The 22,077-nt window shown below is 53.6% G+C and overlaps 6 protein-coding genes across 6 annotated transcripts; 5 read left to right on the plus strand and 1 right to left on the minus strand.

The window, feature by feature from the left end:
• Positions 1 to 14: 14 nt before the first annotated feature.
• Positions 15 to 3,158, plus strand: B0T23DRAFT_309913 (uncharacterized protein; the record flags this gene model as incomplete). Its single annotated transcript, XM_062834551.1, has 5 exons — positions 15 to 1,756; positions 1,907 to 2,084; positions 2,150 to 2,256; positions 2,316 to 2,611; positions 2,713 to 3,158. 5 exons carry the CDS (start codon positions 15 to 17, stop codon positions 3,156 to 3,158), a joined length of 2,769 nt encoding a protein of 922 aa, XP_062696184.1.
• Positions 3,159 to 3,912: 754 nt separating this feature from the next.
• Positions 3,913 to 5,999, plus strand: B0T23DRAFT_96434 (cytochrome P450). The gene is made up of 2 exons (XM_062842056.1): positions 3,913 to 4,146; positions 4,215 to 5,999. The coding sequence occupies exons 1-2, from the start codon at positions 4,012 to 4,014 to the stop codon at positions 5,706 to 5,708; spliced, it is 1,629 nt and encodes a 542-aa protein (XP_062696185.1). The 5' UTR covers positions 3,913 to 4,011; the 3' UTR covers positions 5,709 to 5,999.
• Positions 6,000 to 8,793: 2,794 nt separating this feature from the next.
• B0T23DRAFT_96504 (GroES-like protein) lies at positions 8,794 to 10,653 on the plus strand. Its single transcript, XM_062842058.1, has 3 exons — positions 8,794 to 9,159; positions 9,382 to 10,235; positions 10,331 to 10,653. Exons 1-3 carry the CDS (start codon positions 8,961 to 8,963, stop codon positions 10,472 to 10,474), a joined length of 1,197 nt encoding a protein of 398 aa, XP_062696186.1. The 5' UTR covers positions 8,794 to 8,960; the 3' UTR covers positions 10,475 to 10,653.
• A 292-nt stretch (positions 10,654 to 10,945) lies between these two features.
• B0T23DRAFT_96515 (uncharacterized protein) lies at positions 10,946 to 12,793 on the plus strand. The gene has a single exon (XM_062842059.1). The coding sequence runs from the start codon at positions 11,162 to 11,164 to the stop codon at positions 12,662 to 12,664; it is 1,503 nt and encodes a 500-aa protein (XP_062696187.1). The 5' UTR covers positions 10,946 to 11,161; the 3' UTR covers positions 12,665 to 12,793.
• A 948-nt stretch (positions 12,794 to 13,741) lies between these two features.
• B0T23DRAFT_402993 (UV radiation resistance protein and autophagy-related subunit 14-domain-containing protein) lies at positions 13,742 to 17,608 on the plus strand (the record flags this gene model as incomplete). The annotated part of the gene is made up of 6 exons (XM_062838738.1): positions 13,742 to 14,136; positions 14,215 to 14,904; position 15,057; positions 15,137 to 15,235; positions 15,414 to 15,752; positions 15,902 to 17,608. 6 exons carry the CDS (start codon positions 13,742 to 13,744, stop codon positions 17,606 to 17,608), a joined length of 3,231 nt encoding a protein of 1,076 aa, XP_062696188.1.
• An 811-nt stretch (positions 17,609 to 18,419) lies between these two features.
• Positions 18,420 to 21,896, minus strand: B0T23DRAFT_96579 (uncharacterized protein). Its single transcript, XM_062842060.1, has 2 exons — positions 21,294 to 21,896; positions 18,420 to 21,215 (listed from the first exon to the last, which is right to left on the minus strand). Exons 1-2 carry the CDS (start codon positions 21,774 to 21,776, stop codon positions 18,711 to 18,713), a joined length of 2,988 nt encoding a protein of 995 aa, XP_062696189.1. The 5' UTR covers positions 21,777 to 21,896; the 3' UTR covers positions 18,420 to 18,710.
• Positions 21,897 to 22,077: the final 181 nt, after the last annotated feature.

Genomic DNA, 22,077 nt, shown 5'->3' on the forward strand with positions numbered 1-22,077 from the left:
AATCAACTGCCAAAATGAGTGAAGCCGCGCCTGTTCATCGCTGCCCCGTCTGCTATAAGACGTACAAGCGTCGGGAGCACTTGCAAAGACATCGCGCTTCACACACCTCGGAACGCCCACATCGTTGCATTCTGTGCAGCGCCTCTTTCCAACGGACAGACGTCTTGAAGCGTCATATCCAGACATGCGACGGCCTGCCTCATGGCTCGTCTGGCCGCCGAAGGGCCTGCGATAGATGTGTTCGCCAGAAAAAAGCTTGCAACTCGGCCCAGCCCTGCCAAAATTGCTCAAAACGCGCAGTCCAATGCTTGTACTCGAGCGTTGGTAGTTCATCGACAAGCCAGGACGGAGAAACCGGTAGCACCAGTGCTGCCAACTCGGTTGAAAGCTTTTCCAACACGCCCAACACTCAGCAGCAACAGCAGCAACAACAGCAGCCGCAGCAACAGCAACAACAGCAGCAGCAGACTCAACAGTATCAGCATCAACAGTTCCTTCATCAACAGCCTCAGCAGCTCCACCAGCAGCAGCAGCAGCAGCAGCAGCAAGAACAACAACAACGAGCGCAACACCACCACCAACAACAGCAGCATCAGCCGATTTATCTCCAGCAACAGCACCAGTACCAGCACCAACAACATCATCATCAACAGCAGCAGCAGCAGCAGCAGCAGCAGCAGCGACCGCAACACCACCAATTCCAGCCGCAACAACACCAACAACAGACCTACCAGCAGCATCCACACCAGCAGCAACACAATCAACAGCAGCGCCATCATCACAACGTCCTCCACGCTCAAGTTACCCAACCACTCACCCAGATCCCTCAAATAGCTCCGGTACCGGTTCCCCAGATACCCCGTAATCACCAAGTTCCGGTTCCCCAGGTTCTCCAACAGTCCCACCAGTCCCACCAGCCTCATCATGTACCCTTCAACCACCCCGGTGTGGCCCACTTTGACGACCTCGACAACCTCCTTCATGACGCTGCTGGCCAGTTCCCGATGCTTGGACACCAGGACACTCATATCCCCGACTGGATCGAGATGGAGCTGCCCATGGGCACGCATGCAATTGATACTCCGGAAGACAACACCACGTCCAGGTCAACTCCATCTTCAGAGACTCATCGTGGCTATTCTTTTAACTTCCTGTATGATTTCACTAGTAGGACCGGTCTCGTCGACTCGTTTGAATGCGGCACTCATACGCAAAGGAGGGCGGTCGTAGATGCCTTCTATGCATCATATGCCGAGCAGCAAAAACACCATCAAAAACTTCAACAGATACAGCAGCAGCAGCAACAACACCTCCAAGCACAGCAACAGATTCATGGTCAGCTTGAATTCCACCCAATGTTTCCGCAATTGCAAAATCCTATGGGTCAGCCCCCACTTTCGCCCGCTTCGTCGTCAGCTGTCTCAACTTCGGCTACGTCGAATGAGTATAGCTATATGCCATGGACTCCTTGGTCCTCTTGGCTCAGTAATCCAATCATTATCAAGCTGCAAGAGATTGTGGTTTCGATCATGAATGTAGTCAGACATAAACCGTCTAACAGTACTTTGGGTACTCTGACTTGGACCCCCGATAAAGAGCAGGAGTGTCTTCAATTCTTTTCGCCGCAGAGGTTTGCCAAGTTCCTTGAGCTGTTCTGGTCATGCTGGCATCCAAATGTCAACTTTATGCATCGCCCTTCCTTCGACCCCACCAGCGCAAAGCCGACTCTGCTGGCGGCCATGGCTTTGACAGGCAAGTAACGTGCGTTCTGCCATTCCGTCGTGGGGTTGCCAAACTAACGCCCATCAGGTGCCTCGGTCTCTCCGGATGAGCAAGACACCAAGGACGCGAAAGTGTGGTTTAACTGTGTTGAGGAGATGGTCTTCACGGATGACGACTTTTGCAGTGACACTGAACCTGGATCACCGGCCGACGATGATGCCAATCCTACTTCGGCTCTACATTGCAAACGAAAACTTCAGGCGCTGCAAGCTTCGTACATCGTCTGCCTTTATCAGAATTGGGAAGGTTCAGACGCTAGCAAAAGGAGGATTCGCCGCCATCGCTTCAACACTGTGGTATCTGTGAGTAGCTTTGTGTATTGCGTTCGACAGTACTGGGAAACACTAACCTTGTCTTCCGTTACCAGGTGGCGAGAGACATCGGCATTCCTATGGCGAAGCATCTCGAATATGGCCGGCTGCTCAGACACGAGTTTGACTGGCACGAGTATGTGGTGAGGGAAGAACTTATACGGTAAGCGTACCCGCTCCTTGGAATAATCGAACCGGGCAACTGACGAGTGCGTCATGTAGCACCTTCCTGTGGGTATTTCTTCTCGATACAGCCTTTGTGATCTTCAACAATCTCCCTCACCGCATGGTTATCAAGGAGATGAGGATGCACATGGCTAGTCCAGAAGCGGTCTTCCAAGCTCCGACGGCAGAGAAGTGTCTCGAGGAGATTTATCAGTGGATGCCTTCGTCAAGTCCTGTTTGCAACACTCTGCTCCGCGACGTGCTCGAAAACGTCATCGGCACCACCCTTGACGCAGACACGTTGCAGAGGTTGGCTCGGCTTGGGCCCCTCAATCTGTTTGTCGTTGTTTCCGGTGAGTCGCTTTCTTTGCCCCCTTTATCTTGTACCTTTTTTTGATATTCCATCATTCGCCATCATGATGGTGACCAATGCTGATCCGTGGTTGTTGCTCAGTGTTCCATTATATGATATTCCAGCACCAGAATCTGTTCGGGGTAGAAGGTCAGCTTGTGCCGATCCGTAACGGCCTGGATAACTGGATAACGATCTGGGAGTTATGGTGCGACCACTGGTCGTCCACGCCGCCCCACTGTATGGCAGACAGCAACAACCTCACACCCGAAAACATGTGGAAAAGGATCGGTTTCATCCGGTGTTCGGCCGAGTACTGGCTCCTTGGCAGTCTCCTCACGGACCGTATCGCGCGGAAGACATCAGGCGGCGTTAGAGAAAACCAGGGCAAGGGGTCGTCTCCGGACTGTTACCCCGACGAGTTGACGGGAAGCGGCAAAGGCAAATCGAATGACCCAATTCTCATCAAGTACGACCAAACCAGCATGCGACAGGTCAACGAGCTGATCAGCGACTTTAAGAAAATCCAGCTTGAGGAGAATGAATGACAAAAAGAGAAACGGGTTAGGTATTCCGGGGGTCAAGGAAAGGTAACGAACGAGGGATGATGATGTTGGATATTGGGACGGCGCAGGACTTTTGGCTTTGACAGTCGGACACAGTAAAGGGAGACAGCGCTATCACTCTTTTAAGGAATTACCACTCAGTTTCTGAGAAGTAAGACATGATTGAGTGTCCACCCGCGAAGCTACAGTAGCCACCGTGCCACTCCAAGATCTGACAAGTGCCTTGTCAATATTGTGGCCCGACCGTCTTGGGCCCAGAAAGCTGGTGACAGTGCACAGTACTACGAAACGGTGACTGTGGGTAGGTTGAAGGCGAGGTGGTAAGCGTGGCCGTCCTTTCATGGGGTCGACATCTGCGGATTCCCACCCGCCCACACCGGAATCCGCAAAATCGACATGCGCGATCACTTGAAGCTATTCCGTCAGCCCCACCACATCATCCACATTGTGCTGCGGGCCGTTGCACGTGTTTGGATCCCACCTCCATGTCCGCCAACCTGCTTGGAGCGGGCCCTCCCATATCGCCGATACTACCATCCTTGCTCATCTTCCCTATCCCCTCCCCAAATCCCACCAGTACTCCGATCCCAAGTCGCTTTGGGGACATGGAGAGCATCAATGGCAAAGGCAGTGTGAACATCAAATTCCAAAGGAGAGAGATTGGCGAGATGTGCATCCAGCATCAAGACACGAGTGCTGGTGTTGACGACTGACTCGTAGATCTATTAATTGCCCCGAAGCTTCCGCCACAAGATGAAAACTATCACCCCAAGAAACATCCCCCAACCAACCAACCACCGGTCTTCATGCCGGTTCTTGCTTGGAAGAAGTACAAATGGCCGTCATCACAGCATACCTGCCCATTGTGGTAGGCATTGCCCTCCTGATCCGTCTGCTTATGGTTGGACGGAGACCAAAGAGTTATCCTCCTGGTCCCCCGACCATTCCAGTCCTCGGCAACCTTCACTTGGTATGTGAAATCTCAAAAGGCCTTTACTGAAAGGATTGAGTGATGGCTAATACCTGATGTCTTGATAGATGCCAACGAAAGATGTTCACCTTCAGTTTGAAAAATGGGCTCGTGAATATGGCCCCGTCTACAGCCTCATTCTCGGAACCAAGGTCATGGTCGTTCTCTCCAGTGACAGGGCCGTCAAGGACCTTCTCGACAAGAAGAGCCACATGTACTCGCACAGACAAGAGATGTACGTCGGCCAGACTCTCTGCTCCGGCGACATGCGCATTCTGATGCTGGGCTACACGGCCAAGTGGCGTATGTCCCGCAAGCTCGTCCACGCTCTCCTCAACGTATCTTCGGCCAAGTCCTACGTCCCCTACCAAATGCTCGAGAACAAGCAAATGCTTTACGAGATGATCACCAAGCCCGACGAGTTTCTCTACAATATCCGCCGCTACTCCAACGCCCTGACCACCACCATGGTCTACGGGTGGCGCACGCCTACCTACAACGACGAGAAGATGCGGCAGCTCTTTGACGGCTTCTCCGAGTTCGCCGAGATCAACCAGACCGGTATGGCCGCCCTCATTGACTTCTTCCCCATTCTGCGCTACCTTCCGGACTTCCTCCTTCCTGCCCGCAAGAAGGCCAAAGATCTGCACAAGAAGGAACTCGGCCTCTACAAGGGCCACTGGCTCAAGGCCAAGGAGGACACGCTCAAGGGCACCATCACGCACTGCTTCTGCGAGGACGCCGTGCCCGTGCAAAAGAAGGAAGGATTCAGCGACGACGAAGCCGCCTACATCGCCGGCACCCTTCTCGAAGCCGGCTCCGACACCACCTCGTCCACTCTCTACGGATTCGTCCAAGCCATGCTTTTGTATCCCGAAGTCCAGCGCAAGGCCCAAGAAGAGATCGACCTCGTCATCGGCCCCGACCGCCTCCCCACCATGGACGATGAGCCCAACCTGCAGTACTGCCGCGCCATCGTCAAGGAGTCCCTCCGCTGGATGCCCACCACCATCATGGGCGCCGTCCCGCACGCCGTCACCCAGGACGACTACTACAACGGATACCTGATCCCCGCCCACGCCGCCGTCGTCAACAACGCCTGGGCCATCAACCACGACCCCGTCCGCGCCCCTGAGCCCCGCAAGTTCAAGCCTGAGCGGCACCTAGACGACAAGCTCTCCCTCGCCGACTCCGCCGCCAACCCAGATCCTTCCAAGCGCGACCAGTTCACTTTTGGTGCTGGCCGTCGTATTTGCCCTGGCATTCACGTTGCCGAGCGCTCGCTTTTTCTTGGCGTTGCGCGCATGCTGTGGGGATTTAATATCGCGCCCAAGATTGGGGTGGATGGAAAGGAAATCATTCCAGACCAAGAGAAGCTTACGCAGGGGTTTGTCTGCATGCCTGAGGAGTATCCCGCGACGATCACGCCTAGGGATGAGAGGAGGAAAGGGATCATGGAGGAGGAGTGGTTCGCGGCGGAGAGGGAGTGTTTGGATCCGGAGACGAAGCAGTGGAAGCAGGGGATGAATTGGGTGCCGAAGTTGAGTTCCGTTAAGGCTTGATTAAGCCTGGGGACTGGAGCGCGGTTTGAAATTCGATTGTTTTGTTTATGTGCTTTGATGTCTGATATGACAGCCGTCTTCTTTCAAAGTTCTTCTTTGCCATTTTTTGAGTGTTTGTTCACTTGTCTATTTGGGAGGGATTGAGCTGGAGGAAGAGATGTATTGATGATATGTAACCGGTATATGTAACCGATACCATCAAGATATACTGTTTCGGCAAGCAAGCAAGCAAGTGAGTGAGAATGGTAGTCTTAGCGTACGAGTACAGTTAGGCTAAGATATACCACGGCTTTTAGACCTCATCTTCTAGCATTGTTCCTGATGGCATTGCTTGGTCTTGAGAATCTGCCCTGGATTATAGTCTCATATGCCCTGTCTGGTTGAAAGCATGCCCTGCTCAACTACCGTATAGTTCCGGGGCATATATTTTCAGGGTTCTGACGAAAGCAGGCAGAATCTTTGTACATACTGCATCACTTCCTGCCCACTAAGATTGTACGCAAGACGGTAATTCTGAATTTCCACCCTCCAGCTCACTCGATAAAATAGGTGGAAAAAGACAGGGCACGTTGAGAATCGAATTCACAGTGCTCCGGCCTCTCACGCTGCCCCCCCACTCATTTTATCGGGCATGAGAAGCACATATTCGAGCAGTATGCGTGTAGGCCACATCTGATTCTTAGGGTTTTACTAGGGGAGGTAAAAATATATGCCCCGGAACTATACGGTACTTGCCTTGATTCTCGAAAAAAAGCCCAACTGCTGCAGGCATGCCTCATACCTACCTGCATTGCCGAATTTCACATCCGGCACGATAGAAAATCGGAAGCAAAACCCCCCCCTTCTCACTGTGTTCAACCTTCTCGGTCCCCTTTAGTCCGAAAAATAAAAGATCAAATGCATCTCGTCACCGTCGTGATGATATGTGCCTGTGCCGTACCAGTGTTTCACCCATCACTCGGTATGATGATCAAATGAAGAAAACTAAGCAACAAGAAAAAGCAACATCGTGCTTAGGGTCATTCATTCTTTTTGCTTATTACTTTCCCCCCTCGGGAATTTCATTGGTAGGATCCAACCTTTCTTTTTTTTTTTTTTTTTTTTTTTTCTTCTTCTCTTATTGACATACGTATCATCCTGATAATCTGATACTCCGTCTACACTCACTCACCCATCCAGCCAGCCAGTCGATATATCACCCACCTTTCTCCTCACATGTGCTATACATGTGTGTACCTGTTAATGCATACCTGGGTAGGTAGATGATATCTTCCTGCAGGGGTGCGATCACATTAACATGGAACGCACTTTGGAAGCCTAGATCTGAATGGGTTTGAGGAGCTTATCGAGATCAATAGGTACGAGCTCCGGCACGAGATTGCTTACCAGTGATCGACGGACGAGTTGGAGAGGGCTGGGCTCTATGCTACTAGGCAAGGAACCTCAAGGGCAGGCAGGGGAAGAGGTGGAAAAGGTAAGGAGAGACATGGAAGAGAGTTGATGTCTCATTTTCGGGGCCGCTGTATGACCGCTTGGCATTTACCGGCGGCCCTCGCATTACATCCGCGGTGATGGTGATGGTGGTGGTGATGGTGGTGGTGATGGTGGTGGTGATGGTGGTGGTGGTGATGATGGGGTAACAGGGGTCCACAAAACCTCCTCATAACTACAACTCCAAAATAGGAAAAGGTAGGTACGTACCGAGTATATCCCACCAGTACTCCGATTTCATGTACATATATACCACCTGAATTCAGACCCTCTTCAATTTTCTTTCCTTCTTCAACCTCCCACAATTGTGTCTGGTATTCTCAGATATTGGACCTGAGCACACACAGCGAAGCCACGCCCAAAAAGCAAAACCTACCTACCGCGGAACAAGCCAAAAGGTGCCGTTCCCCACCGTTAAAGCTATCACATGCAGTGTGTCCGTTGTATCAAGCAACCGACGGCGGCGATCATTGATTCTATGCTTTTTCAAAACGGCCAGGGCCTGGTGCTACCTATGAAATGAAGCTATCACGGCTTCTTCTTTGAAGTCGGCTGGTGAGCTAGCTGGTGATGGTTAATAACCATCAGCATGAAGCTTTCTGGTTTATACACCTCACTTGCATTTTTTGAATATTGGAGGTGTAAGAAGCATCACGGAAAATCAAGTTATCGCCACACCTTGCAGTTCACCGCGCTAACCTTTCAAATTCCGGCAGAGGTGTGGTGTATACCTACGTTAGGTGCTGTTCGGTATCACAAAAGCATCCATCTCACATGCTCACATGCTAGCGATGGAGACGACATTGGAGAAGTGGAGAGGGTTCCTTGTCCAGCTGCGTGAATGGTTGTCGCCGTTCTGTGCATCCCGTCCCTTTTTGTTTGGTTACAACCAAGAGTCGCACCCGCCCGGGACGGGGATTGAGGGACGGCGGGGCGAGCGGGGGTCTGGCCCTTAGGTCTCCACTGGCCCGCGTCACGAAGTGGACATCACCGTTCGGCTCCGGGCTTGTCGGTGGGCCTCCGGGCTTGGGCATCTCTCTCTCCTCCTTCTCCAAAACACCTCCATGTGATTCCAAGGATTCCCCTTTAAAGCACCGGTCATGATACACAAAGTCGCAACCGCAAATCCTCTTCCTGTCTTTGTCTGCCGACCTTGTCCAACGCTGAACGGACGGTCAAAAGTCCCCTCCCACCACCACTCCGATACATTATATTCTACATATGTACACAACTGCCGCAGACGAACATGGTCGCACAGAGCGGGAAATTTGAGTGGCTGGCACAACCAGGAACAAGGAACAGGAAAACGGGAATTCCGCTATCTCTTTTTCCCCAGTGATCGGTCCTCCATCAGCAGCATCTCAGTCAGCACCTCCATCACTAAACTGTCGGAAACGGGGGTGGGAGAGACTGGAGAATATGTATAGGGATCCCGCCAGATCTTGCATTCCACTCCGCCGGCATATTATAAGGCTGGTATGGTTTCCAGATTTGGAACGACGGAACGTCCGGAACAATGTCCGAAAACCCATTGGATATCGATTGGCTTAATAACGACCACGTTCCCGCTTCGCCATGTATTCCTTATCTGGTAAATGGCATGCAAGCAAGGGGAAGTGTCGTAGTCTTTGCTTACCTCTTGTAGTCCCTTGAGAGATGCCATCTTTTAGTGATAACCTCTTCTCGATATAAACTCATCTTTTCTTTTTCCACAGCATACAAACATCAAGATCTGGATATCCCTCAATCTCCACAGCAACGATGGCAGCTCCCCGCACAACCACCGCCCTTGTCGTCCCCGAACTCAACGGCCAGTTCGAGCTTCAAGAAGTCCGGCTCAACGACATCCAACCAGACGAAGTGCTCGTCGAGATCGAGGCTTTTGGAATCTGCCACACCGATCTCTCGTGCGCCACCGCCTTGTTGCCATGTAGACCCGGCGCCGTGTTGGGCCATGAAGGTTCGCAGTTTCCTTTTTGAAAATCTTTCATCTCGAGCGCCATCGATCACATCCTTGTTACCCCCCAACGGTTGAACCCCAAATTTCCCTCCCTCTATGTAACCCCAACCCAAAAGCAAAACACCGAATGAAAAAACACCACCACAAAACCATCACCACCCTCCCCGCCCCCCGTTACCTCACCTCTATATACCAACTAACCCACCCCCTTTACCAATCCAGGCGCCGGCAAAGTCCTCTCCGTCGGCTCCTCCTCCACCACCCACCTCTCCCCAGGCGACTCCGTCCTCCTCTCCTTTTCCCACTGCGAATCCTGCCCTCCTTGTCTCTCCGGCCACCCTGCATACTGCCACTCCTTCAACGCCCGCAACTTTTCCGGCTGCCGTCCTTTACCCGTCCTTCCCGACGGCTCTGTCGATTCCGCCTCCCTTAAAGATGACCCATTCACGGACCCTTCCTATGCAACTTTCTTCTCCACCAAAGACGACGGCAAGCCTTTGTTCAGCCAATTCTTCGGCCAGAGTAGTTTCGCACGCCACACGCTTGTACATAAATCCTGCTGCGTCAAAGTTCCCCCTGGAACAAACCTACCGCTCTACGCCCCCATGGGATGCGGGATGCAAACGGGCGCTGGCGCCGTTCTCCACTCCCTAGGCGTTAAAGCCGGGTCAAGCATCGCTGTCTTTGGTGTCGGGAGCGTGGGCATGGCGGCCGTGATGGCTGCTGCGCATATCGCCAAAGCCAAGACGATTATCGCTATTGATTTGCAGGAGTCCAGACTGGAGTTGGCCAAGAAGCTGGGGGCTACGCATGCGGTGTTGAGTAGTAGAGTTAGGCAGGATATCAAAAAGGAGGTGAGGAGGATATGTCCGCCGGTGGGAGTCGATTACGCGGTGGATTGCACGGGGTCGATGTACGTGATTAGGTGCATGATTGAAGCTCTGGCAACGAGGGGGAGGGCGGCGACGGTGGGTGCACCGGGTTTTGGAAAGGTGGTGGCTGTGGATGTGATGGAGCATTTGACGTATGGGAAGGAGTATGTGGGGAGTTGTGAGGGGGATAGTTTGCCTAAGGAGGTGAGTTCTGCTTTGTTGTTTGGAGGTTTGGGGTGGTGGTGGTGATGAGGGTGAGAAAAGAAGAAAGGAAGGTTGACGCTGACTTGTATAAACAGTTCATCCCGTTCCTCATCGACCAACACGCCAAGGGCAACTTTCCTATGGATCAATTGGTTACTTTCTACGATGTCAAGGACTACAAGCAGGCTTTGGAGGATTCGCACAATGGAAAGGCCATCAAGGCTGTTTTGAAGTGGTAGGGGGACCGGGGGGGCCGTAGGGTGATACGGAAAGTGGCAATCGGAGATGGGCTTGGTTGGATATACAAATAATGAGCGCTGAGGTTTGGACATGAGGATTGTACATAGTTTGGGAGGATGGTGTATGATATACGTACGTATAGGGACAAGAAGGGAATATGACACGATTTACTCACCAATGCATTCATCTATCGAGCGAAGCGAGGTCCCTCCCCGGATGGGGCCGCCGGAGGCGTACATGCCCGGTAGATACTAGAATGGGTAGGTTTAAGCTGTGCTTGCATACCTCTAGCTTTATACATTGGGGGATTGCATTGAAGCTTGCGTTATCACCGTGATTGTTAAAGAAAGCTTCCTGTTGCATGAGCCAGGGGATCCGCCTCAAGCTTCGTGAGCTGGCAAGGCCGTGCGCATCTATTCAGACAGTCCGTTATTCACAATACATAAAAGCTTCCGGTCCGTTAGGGTCTCCTCACCACGATCCAATCACAAGCCATTATCCAACCGTTCAGACAGCCAAAAATTCAGTTGTTCGACAGGGAAAAAAGATGTGGATGGTGGTCGGAGGAAAGAAAGAGGGAGGGGTCAAGTGGCCTTACCACATCACCGTGACGTGACTCTGACCTTCTCCTCCACGACCCGTCATATTGGTCGGAAGTACCAAGACGACCAAAGCCAATGTCGTAAATGGTGCCTCTTCCCATTTCCCTTTCCCCCCCTTCATTCCATTACTACACCCTGCATTCCAGCAGTGACTTGTTAACAGCCTTGTTCGAGATACTTCCAGACCACACAGACATACAGACTAGAATGACCATCCTCACCAAAGCTTTATCTCTGGCTAAAGCCAGCGGTGCTCTTCGGCATCATGGCATCATCAAGACAGCCTGCAAGTCCACCAGCACCCACGTTCCCTTCCCCGCCGGCATCATCGACGGCCTCCAAGTCTCGCGTCACATCTACGAACAAGAAGGCTTCGTCGCGGAGGAAGTAACCGATTCCCACGCCGTCTCGCCCGCCGAAGCCGCTCTGCGCACCACGGCTCCGCACACGTCGGCCGCCAGCGCCGGCGGGGGCCTGAACCACTTCCACGGCCTGTTATGGTCGCACTGGCACCCCGGTCCGACGGCCGGTGTCGAGTACCAAACCCGTCACTTCTCGGGTTCTGTGCGTAAACAATATGCGGTCATCTACGACATGTCCATCTGGGACTGGGGCGACTTCAGTCACATACAACCCGACCATCCCATTCCTCCGCGCCCCATCATGCCGGGCGATGAGGACTACGATCCGGTGACCATCAACGCTATGCCGACGCACAGCGAGGCGAATGTGAAAGCCGACAGGTCGGATATCGATCCTTTAGCTGGCCACGGCCCCTTGTGGTCGCACAGCTACTACCACCACCACCATTCCCAACAAAGTTGGGCGGCATACCAGACGCGGCAGTTTTCGTCCTTTATCTTGGGCAAAATCAGCACGGCAGCGGTGCACGACCCGTCGATTTGGGACTGGGGCTTCTTCAGCCATGTGCAGCCGGACCATCGAATCCCGCCGCGGCCCATCTTACCGGGGGACCCGCATTATGATCCGGTGACCATCAACGACATGCCGTCGGAGAGCGAGGCGATTGTCAAGGCGGAGAGAACGCCGATTGATCCACTGCCGATGGGATTGCACCGCGTCATCCTTTTGCCGGTGGGGGAGGCGTTGCCCGAACAGACGGAGAGCGAGATGGATGTGCGGGCGGATAGGAGTCCGATGGAACAAGATCCGCTGAGGGGCAGGATGAGGTTTCGGGGTTATGGGCCGCTGATGAATGCGGGGAGGATGACGGAGCAGGAGATCAAGAGGGATATGGATAGGGATATGGGGTTTGGGTATCATGCGGCTGCTTCTACAGGTGACTTTAGCGGGGGGGAGACGGAGGGTGCGTATAGGAAGGAGATTTACATCAGGGAGGAGAGGTTGTTTGTGGAGGACTTTGGGGAAGAGGATGAAAGTATGGGGACCAGCTTTGGAGAGGGAGAGGGCACGGAGGGATATGAAGGGCAGAGGGGGTATTTCGGGGAGGAAGGCCCGGCGTTGAGGAGGAGGTATGGGATGGAAGAGGTGGTGGGGATGGACAGGAGTGCTGAGGAGATGGAGTTGGAGGATGCCATGTTGCTGCATTTCACGAGGTTTCGTTGAGCCATTGATAGTATCGGTCTGGTGAAGTCTGGTTATGTGTTTTGGGTTGAATGTCTTTGGTGACTGTTGTGTAAACACTTGTAACACTAGTGCATAGCTTGAACATGTTGATCATGTCCTCCGATAGCAGATGGACAGAAAGAGATTGGATCACAACTCCTTGCTTGGAGTCTCATCTTGACACCTCGCTTAGAGTCTCCTCATCCACATTGATGTCGATCCACGTGGACGTGTGGGATAGGCATCATATGAAGGAGTTATGAGACGATGTTCATATAAAGATTCCCACGCTTGCCGCAATAATCAATCGGACCCCCCTTTCGTAATAGACTCTGTGACCCTTGTCCCTCAAGGGCTCGGGTGTTGGCTGCCTCTACCCGAGACACATGACACGGCACACAGGCGCAAACCAGCGTCGAAGGAAAACGCCCCTTTTACCGCCAGGATGGAAGAGACGGTTGAGAATGGAAGGCTAAGGGACGGGGCGCCAGGGATGAAGCCAGGGATAAAGGTTTACCGCGCCCTGGGGCAAATGCCGACCACGGAATGCAGCGTGGATCCTGATCGTCGGTCACAAACGCTTCTTGGCCTTGCCAAGGGCGCGCGCACTGTCAACCACTGAGCCGCCAGTGCCGTTCTCCGTCCCGGCATCCATAGATCGGCAGGAGACATGTCGATAATCCCAGCATTTTCTCGTGGGACGTACAAACGGCTGAACCCTCCCTAGCCAAATGAAGAGAATATCCTACCGGGAACCTGAAACGCAGCTTGCTTGTTTTTCCCACGCCAATTGGATGAGTGTTTCTTCGCTTGCATACCAAGATATTGTACAACTGAATGTGGGTAGGTAGTGTGGGTAAGGGCGCAACCGGGTGTGGAAAGATTAAGATGTTGCTGCGTGAAATTGCATGCCCGTGGCCGTGGTCCGTTCAAGTAGAAGATGTCCGCTGAAGGAAATTTTTGTCTCGGAGATTTCAACCTGTGAAGCGTGCATCATTGTATACTTGGAAGTTGCAGGCCAACTTGAACAAGCGAGCGACGGACAGGATCGTGAAGCACAACACAGCCACCAGCACCATGACGCCGACTGCGACCGTCTTTAGCGTGGCGACCGCCGTTCTTGGTCCGTTGACGACGACATTCACACCACCACCAGCATGCACGGTGGCAGTAGCTGCGGTTACAGGAAAGTTCCTTGGATTGGGGGGAAAGGTTGCCCCCTCGGGCTGGCTCGGTCAGACATGCTCCAAGGGCGGTCCGGTGGACGACACGTCCTGCTGGCCACCAATTTCCAGTGGAGCGGAAGCCAGGACAAAGGCGCTGGACGGATGGGGATATTACTCGCCGGGTCTGCACTGTCCAGCCGGCTATGCGACGGCATGCTCGGCGACAGGCGGCGGTGGTGCAAAGTCGGACTTTGCTTTTCAGTTCGCGCCCGGCGCCAAAGAGACGGCAGTCGGATGCTGTCCAAGGTAGGCCGCCCCTGATCCGCCCTCCGGGTTAGCGGTGTACTGACATTCGACGACGTAAAGGGGCTATCAATGCAGCAGTGTTGAAAATGGCCAAACATGTGTCAGGGCAGCCACATCGACAGAGGTCGAGTACGTGACGTGCGACGGATCGGACCCGGCTGATCTGGCCACCATGACGATATCAGACGACAAAGACTTTATGTTGTATGCTCCGTTGATTCAAATCAACTGGCAAAGCTCCGACAGACCGACCGAGACGGTGTTTTCCGGGACGGTATCTCTCTCTGTTGATGTTGACACCATGTCGACACTGGCCACAGCAGGGGACGCGCCAGCAGGCGTGACTTCCAGGGTGGGGTTCCCATCACAGAGCGTTGTGCTCGTGGGTTCCCAAGGTTCGGACAAGCCGAACGGAGCTTCTGAGAGCAACAAAGAAGAAGACGGTGTGAAACCCGTCAGCCTCTCGACTGGATTCAAGGTCGGCATGGCGGTAGCAGGCGGCGTCCTGGCCGTGGCCATTGTTGCCATCATCTTCATCTGCGCTTGGAGGCGACGGAAGCAACAGATAGAGGAGGAAGAGTTTGATCGCATGTATGGCATGAAGGATGTGGGGCCCAGCACGGCGGACTTCAGGAACGAGGAGATTCCGGGCTGGCACCGGGGACCGACGAGACGACAGCCGCCACCGCCGGTTGATCCATTCCGCAGTGATGGGGAGTCCGAGCTGACGGCACCACCTGCGCCGTATCATCCCCCATCGGCATATCGGTAGTGGCTGAATGAGAGTGCTGTAGTGTTGGACGTGGCGATGATTTTGATGGTTGTTTGGATACCAATTTGTTTACACTCTAATGATACAATGTGACTGATTCTGCCCAACAACCTAACCATGTGAATCCGACTGGACTGCCCTTATTTAGTGTACAAGAAAGCGTAGCATTGGCGCACGGACCACACCCTCCTTCTGTGGACCTTTTCTGCTGACAGTGCAGGGTAGTAGTGCCAAGACTGCAACCCCCCAATCGACCCCATTGCGCGTATGTCATCAGAGGACGGGAACACAACCAAGAGCTCTCCAAGTTTCGACTTTCTCAGAATTGTAGTCCATATATCAAAACATAACAATTTGAAGCTTCGGTAATACTCATTCATCGCGACAGCTTGGGCAAGCTTTACACTCGGTCAGACCATACATATACACACACACACACACACACACACCGCAATGAAATGATACCATGTCGACGGAATCGACTCGCCCATTGTTGCTGCCGCAGAACCGCAAGCTACGCCATCTACGCGGCATCTATCTGAGGAACCTCGCCTTCACTCGCCAACACGGACGGACCATTGACGACGCTGCTCTTAACAAGACAGCTGGTAAGCTCGAGGCCTTACGCGAGAGGCCAGACCTACACCATACGCTATCATCAGAGGACCTCCGCCCACCCGCTGTCCGACGCCGCAGCACCCACTTGGCCAACGCCGACCCCGCCACACGACAAAGGAGCTTCCAAGATACTTTTGCCAGCAAGCTTGCCGATGCCTTTTTCACCCTTCACGTAGACGGTCTGGAAGATCCCATATACATCAGCGAGATTGCTGAACGAGCTACGGTGCGCTTATCATGATGACCTCTCAGACATGACCCACGCTAAGCACCTTCAATCAGAACTTCAACTTCCGTCTATTCGAGCTTGCCGACCTGGACTCGACCATAACTCGATCTCCCCAAGTAACAGTCCGAATATGGACCAACCGACAGGACCAATGGAGTCTCCTCCTCCAAGACGAAGTCGACCTCCGCACCCTCAACTGGCTCGGCACCCTTCAGAACGTCAACTTCCCACCCAACAGCCTGGTCTTCCACATGGTAGACGGCATCTACTCCCTTGACGTCTCCAACAAATACCCACCACCCAAGAAGGAGGTTCCCCCTTTACCAACCTCCTCCTACAATGTCCTTATGCGCCTCGCCACCCTCAACAACTCGATTCAAGACGCTCTCGCAACCCGTGACGCCCTTGCCGCCCAAATCAACGACCTCCTCGCCCAGGAAGAGGACAAACAAAAGGGCGTGGGGACCCTCGCCGAAGCCGAAGAGCAAGTCAAGCTAGCCTCCAAGTACCTTTCGGCCCAAAAGCGCATCGTGGCCGCCGCAAAGAAGCACAACGACGACCTGCGCGCCTCCATCGCCGCCCGCAAAGCCGCCATAGAATCCGGCTTGGCCGTCCAGCGCAAAGCAGAAGAAGACGTCCATCACGCAGCAGGCGAACCGCTCGCACAGTCCAAGGCCCTCCTCTCCTCCGTCCGCGACCAAATCCGCGGTCAACGCCGACGCATCTGCGAGGACCTGTTGACCATCTACCGCATCCAACCGATTCCTCCTCCAACAGACCCGAAAGCGCAGAAAGAGCATGACCCCCTATCCTTCCAAATCTGCTCTCTCCCGCTCGCCAACACGGTACTGGACCCAACCACCACCACCGCGCACTGCTTCGTCTCTTCTCCTCACGGCAGCAGCAGCCTATCATGCATCCCCAAAGAAAAATACCCCCACGAGGAAAGCCTATCCGCCTCCCTCGGTCTTGTCGCCCTCTTGGTGCACCACCTCCAACTATACCTCTCCGTGCCGCTGCCCTACCCGATAAAATGGCACGGTTCTCGCTCCACCATCCGCGACGACATTTCCAATTTTCCCATGAACCCCAACGCCTCTTCCTTTTCCTCTCACGCCTCCCAGTCTTCCCGCTCCGCATCTTCATCCAACAACTCCCCATCCTCTGGATTGGGAGAAGAAACAGATCCTAGCAGGGAATTCCCCCTCTTCCTACCCAAGGGAGGCAGCACAGCCCAATACCGCTTCGAATACGCCTGGTTTTTGCTTAATAGAGACATCGAAGTCCTCTGCTGGAGCCAAGGCCTCAAAGTCGTGGACATACGCCACACGTTGCCGAATCTACAGTGGTTGTTGATGGTCTGTAGTGCAGGGAAGGACGAGGTTCCCGAGCGCAAAAGGGGAGGGGTAAGGGGGTTGTGGTTGGGGAGAATCAGGGGGAAAGTGGTGGGGATGGGGATGAAGTTTGATGATGATGTGGATGGGAGTCTTGATGGGAGTACCAATGGTAGTCAAGCTGGTGGTGACGAAAGAATCAGTAACAGGGACCACAACGACGACAGCGCGAGTAGGAATAGTAGTAGGAGTAGAAGGGGAAGCACAGACAGCGATGCTGCCACCATCATCAGCCCCCGAACGACGCGGAGGACGACAATGGGAGGAGGAGGAGGAGGAGGAGGTGGTGGTGGTGGTGGTGGTTTAACTATCGGCTACCATTACGGCAACGGGAACGGGACGGCAGGTGCTAGGTCCCCGCTGTCCCGCTCACCTTTGGCCCAGCAGCTCCCATTTGATGAGGGATCAACCAAATTGACGCTAAGAACCAAGGGGTTACGGGAGAGTGTTGCTCGCTGAGCTATGGTTGACCCCCACCAATCCGGGTATAATGAGGAAGTTTGGGTTCGGAATGATAACGATCGGTGAAAAAGCTGAACGATCGAACGAATGGTCTCAAAAGGATGGACGGATGGCTATGGCAAGCGATGAGGTTCATTGTGTGTATTATGCTTATGTGTTTTATAAAACATGAGGGCTATCTATGATGATGATAATGAGAAAGAAAAAAAGAGCGATTGACTTTTTGTGTGGCACAGATTTATTGTTCCACTTTTCTTCTTCACCAAGACTTCCGAGATGAGCACCGGTTGGCGAGCCAGCAGAAAAGTACCTACCTACCTACCTACCTACCTACCTATTGACGTCTAGCAAGGAGGATAAGTATGTAGACATCATCAATATTCATCAACGCCCGACCCCGAAGGTTACCTGCCTAAGTACCCAATTGATAAACTGTGATACATACAACAAGATAATATTGTGAAATGGATGGATGAGTGTTTGGTAGAGTGCCGACTTCAAGAGAATTGAAAGAAAAAAAGTTGACAAGTCAACAAAGTGAGTGTGGAACTAACAATGATGGCTTCTACAGATGTTCATTTGATCAAGAACAGACAACGCCACGAAGGGGACGGAATATATCAAGGCATATTTGACACAACTCCAAACAGTAGGTTTTCTTGACATGCACGGATTCGATGTTGTTGATACTACTACCTCCTTGACGTCAATTTTCTTTTTTTTTTTTTTCTTTCCCAAGCCACTATGCATGCTTCTATAACGAGGTTTCCAAAACCGTGTACAAGTACGAAAACTAATACAAATGTATGTATTTTATGCAAGTAAAGTAAGTGACCGTGAAGAAACTATTCTTTTCACTGATTACAAAGTCGTTCTAGCGTAAGTTTATACTAGTCGCAACATACTAAACTAGTAAAATGGTATATCCATCCCTTTACTTCCTCATTTTCCCCCTTTTCCCCCAACTTTCTTCCACCCATTACCGACGAGCGCTCAACCAAAAGCAAAGTGTCAACACGCTCTCTGTGTTTATCCTGGTTTAACTTCAACCCAACCGCTTGCTTGCCCTTTAGAAAAGAAAAAAAAACTGCACGCTAACTCAGAAAAACAAGCCCTTCTTCTTCTTTTTCTCCTGTCCCCCCATCCCCTTCAAGATATCATCAAATGTGCTCCCCCCATTACTGGGCGCCGGCGCCGCCGGTTGCGCCACCTGTCTAGTAGGTGACTGCCTCGGCGGCGACTCTCCTCTGCCCAATGGACTTGGACTGACACTCGGGCTCGGATACTGCTGCTGCTGCTGCTGCTGCTGCACCTGTTGACTAATTGAACCCCTAGAAGGATCTCTGTACGCCGAGGGCGGTGCGCTGGACCTCCCCTGACCCTCACCAACGCTCAGATTACCCAGCGCGGCAAGAGTCTGCGCGCTGCCGACCGAACTCGCGCGGTGGCCATGGGCGGCCGTGGAGTTGGACGAGTCGGGACGACCACCACCACCTCCGGAGGGGATGTTGGCGGGAGTAGAAACGACGCGGGAGCTACGGTCACCGCCAGGAGCCAGAGATTGCATGAATTCGGCTTCTTGCTGAGACGAGGGGCCGTTGGGGCCGAATTGGCTAAAGTCGAGCGGCTCGAGGCCTATGGCGATGCTAGACCTATAGGTTGAGACCCCGCGACTAATTGTTGATCCCGTCCGTGGACGGAAGTGAGGGGAAGCGGGTTCGGAACCGGGAGTGCCACCTCCGTAGCTGCTTTGTGATCTTGAGCCGGAACGTTGGTGGCCCGAGGCGAAGGAGTCGTTGTCTTGGAATACCGGGCGGGGTGGTTCCAGGGGGGTGATTTCCTCGCCCAAGGCGGCGGCGGCGGCTTCGAGTGGCTGGTTAATGGCGGCGGCGGCGGCAGAGGCGGGGAGGAGAGCGGCCTCCCATTCCTTGGCTGCCAGCCAGCAGTGCGAGCGCATGTAGATACCTTCGACGGAGAACATGACCACGTCCGCTGACAGCTCTACGATGCCTTGACCGTTGTTGGTCTGATACCACATTTTTCGGACTTCGCCGGCATCTTCCATCCACGGCGGGTTGCCCTGGGGAGCTTCGCAGAGGAAGTATTCGACTCCTTCGGTCCAGTGAAGCCGGGGGGCGTCGACGACGAGCATAGGCAGGGACTGCAGAACGACGTAAAGGAAAAGCCAGTAGCCGACGCGCTGGTTGGCGATGTCGGAAGGGTTGACACCCTTGGCCTCCTTGTACTCGAACTCCTTGAAGGCTTGGAGGATGGGGAGCTGTATTGAGTCGATGTCCATGTTGCGTGACTTGATGAGCATGAGCAGCATCTCGTTGGAGGCCAGCTTGCGGTCGAGCTTGGCCCGCTTCTTGGCGTCCAGTTCGCGGTAGTTCTCGTGGATGGCGGTCATGGAGGGGATCTTGGGGCAGTCGAAGGGGATGGGCGGCAGGACGGGTGGAGAGGAGTGGTCAAACTCGCTGAGCATGGCGCGCAGGGCGGAGCGCATTAGGAAGAGTTCGTACTCGAACTCGCCAGCATTCTTGGCCTTTTCCCTCTCGGCCTCGGCTTCCGCAACACCGTCGTCGAACTTTTGGTCGATAACACGGGGAGTGATGGATTCGCGGTCGACGAGCAGGTCGTACAGAGCACAGCAGTCGGAGTAAAGCATCTTGAGGCATTGGCGGTTGAGACCACTCTGGGAAAAGTGGTTCTTCTTGCTTCGCGCCTTGGGTGGCCAGCTGCCGAACGAGTCCCTGTAGTAGCCAAGAACAAAGGTGCGCATCTTGGCGAAGGACTTTTGCCATTCCTTGAAGTTCAAGTGCTTGGCCTCCTCACTGGATGTCGAGCTGCCAATGCCAGCAAACAGGGAAGGGAACTCGAAGTTTTCGAGACGAAGGTTGGCGTTGGCCTGTCTGTTAGTGAGATCCAGATAGGCGCGCTCAAGCCTGTTCCTGGTGCTGACCGAGATACTCTTGTAGACGGGTAGGTTGAGATGCTGAATGGACTCGTACTTGCCCACGGCGTGGGTGAAGGCTTCGTTGTAGAGCGTCCATGACCGCATATGCTCACCCAAGATGATGGCCTGGATGGTCTTCTCGCGGCTGCCTCTCACATCCGAAACGCCAAACTGGTCCAAGAAAGAGTTGAAGGCGGCATCGACCTGTTCACCAAACGTTGATCCATCATGGTTTCTGAAGCCCAAGTACTTGAGCAGGGCAGCCACTTGAAGGAGTGCCGCAAACAAGGTCGGATACGTGTGTGTGGCAATGATGGGCTGGCTGGTCAATAGAGCAAACAAATTCCTTGCTGCAACGAGGCTGTCCAGATTCGTATTCTCGAGTGGGAGGTACAGATGTCCGTCAGTCGGGCTGGCGCCGCAGGCTGATGGCGATGGTACTGGTCGCCTGTTGGCCGCATCGTCGACGGTAAGAAGGCTGCCGCCGGCACTAGCTTTGCGGGGGTTGTTGAAGCCGGCAATCTCGGACAGCAATAGTTGCGAGGAGCTGACGAGGTAATCATGGACTTTGAAGGATGGGCCGCGGCCACTGGTGGGAGGATGGAGGTAGATGAACAGGTTTCCAGATTCGTTCCATAGTTCGGGGACCTGTATAGGTAGAAGGGTAAGGTGAGTGAGTACGGATGCCCGACGGATGTAACCTAGGGAGAGAGAGGCACGTCATACCTTGTCGCCATTCAGGAGGTTCGCCGTGCTGTATTCGGCCTTGCTGTCTGGCGCAACAATCCAGGCCGCATTGCTGTCTCCCTTGTTGGCCGCCGGATTGGAGCCTGATCGGCCTCCGAACCAACTCCTCCTCTGCTTGTGCTTTTGTGCGGTCGGACTGCTGCCGTCATCGCTGCCGTTGGAATGGGTTGATGTTGGCCTCGAGTCAGCCGAAGTGGAAACGATGCGCGGGGGTTCTGCTGAGAGAGTGCGGTTATGTGTTGCTGAAGGTTGGCTGGAAGTGCTGCGGCCGCGCGAGTGGCTGCCTGTAGGGGATGTTGGTGAGCTGCTGCCGGACGGTGGTTGTTGTTGATTCGGTGATTGTTTCTGGAGACGGTTGGGTGGAATGGCAGCTCCCGGCGGGGGACCTTCGACGGAGACACTGCGGGCCCCGTTGCTGGGCCTTGCTGCGGGGGGGCCGAGGTTTGTCTGTTTTAGGGGCATGGTCGACGCTTAGGTAAGGTAATGTAATGAATGGTTAGTTAGGGTATGAAAGAGGGCAAGATGGTGTCGAACAACAACGAACACACCTGATTGTAAAGACGACAAAGGAGGGGACGAGCTATTAGTAGTAGGATTATTATTCCTGCCCAACAACAATCCTTCGGGTGACGAATAGTTGGCGGCCGGGTTCAAGTTGTGATATATTATCATGTTCTTATTATGGACGTCGCTGACACTGGCTGCTTGCTGCGCCTCTGGATTGGCGTAATTGGCGGCAGGGGCCGGGCTGGCAGTTAGTACT

This window comes from Neurospora hispaniola (genome assembly GCF_033458365.1).
Source record: "Neurospora hispaniola strain FGSC 10403 chromosome Unknown B0T23scaffold_2, whole genome shotgun sequence".
In the NCBI taxonomy this organism is placed as follows: domain Eukaryota; kingdom Fungi; phylum Ascomycota; class Sordariomycetes; order Sordariales; family Sordariaceae; genus Neurospora; species Neurospora hispaniola.

Coding starts and splice junctions, on each gene's coding strand:
- B0T23DRAFT_96434 (XM_062842056.1), top strand. CDS start 4,012: ATGGCCGTCATCACAGCATACCTGCCCATTGTGGTAGGCATTGCCCTC. Junction 4,147..4,214: donor TCCTCGGCAACCTTCACTTG/GTATGTGAAATC, acceptor ATGTCTTGATAG/ATGCCAACGAAAGATGTTCA.
- B0T23DRAFT_96504 (XM_062842058.1), top strand. CDS start 8,961: ATGGCAGCTCCCCGCACAACCACCGCCCTTGTCGTCCCCGAACTCAAC. Junction 9,160..9,381: donor CGCCGTGTTGGGCCATGAAG/GTTCGCAGTTTC, acceptor TTACCAATCCAG/GCGCCGGCAAAGTCCTCTCC. Junction 10,236..10,330: donor GGGATAGTTTGCCTAAGGAG/GTGAGTTCTGCT, acceptor TTGTATAAACAG/TTCATCCCGTTCCTCATCGA.
- B0T23DRAFT_96515 (XM_062842059.1), top strand. CDS start 11,162: ATGGTGCCTCTTCCCATTTCCCTTTCCCCCCCTTCATTCCATTACTAC.
- B0T23DRAFT_96579 (XM_062842060.1), bottom strand. CDS start 21,776: ATGCCCCTAAAACAGACAAACCTCGGCCCCCCCGCAGCAAGGCCCAGC. Junction 21,216..21,293: donor ACCTCCTGAATGGCGACAAG/GTATGACGTGCC, acceptor CTACCTATACAG/GTCCCCGAACTATGGAACGA.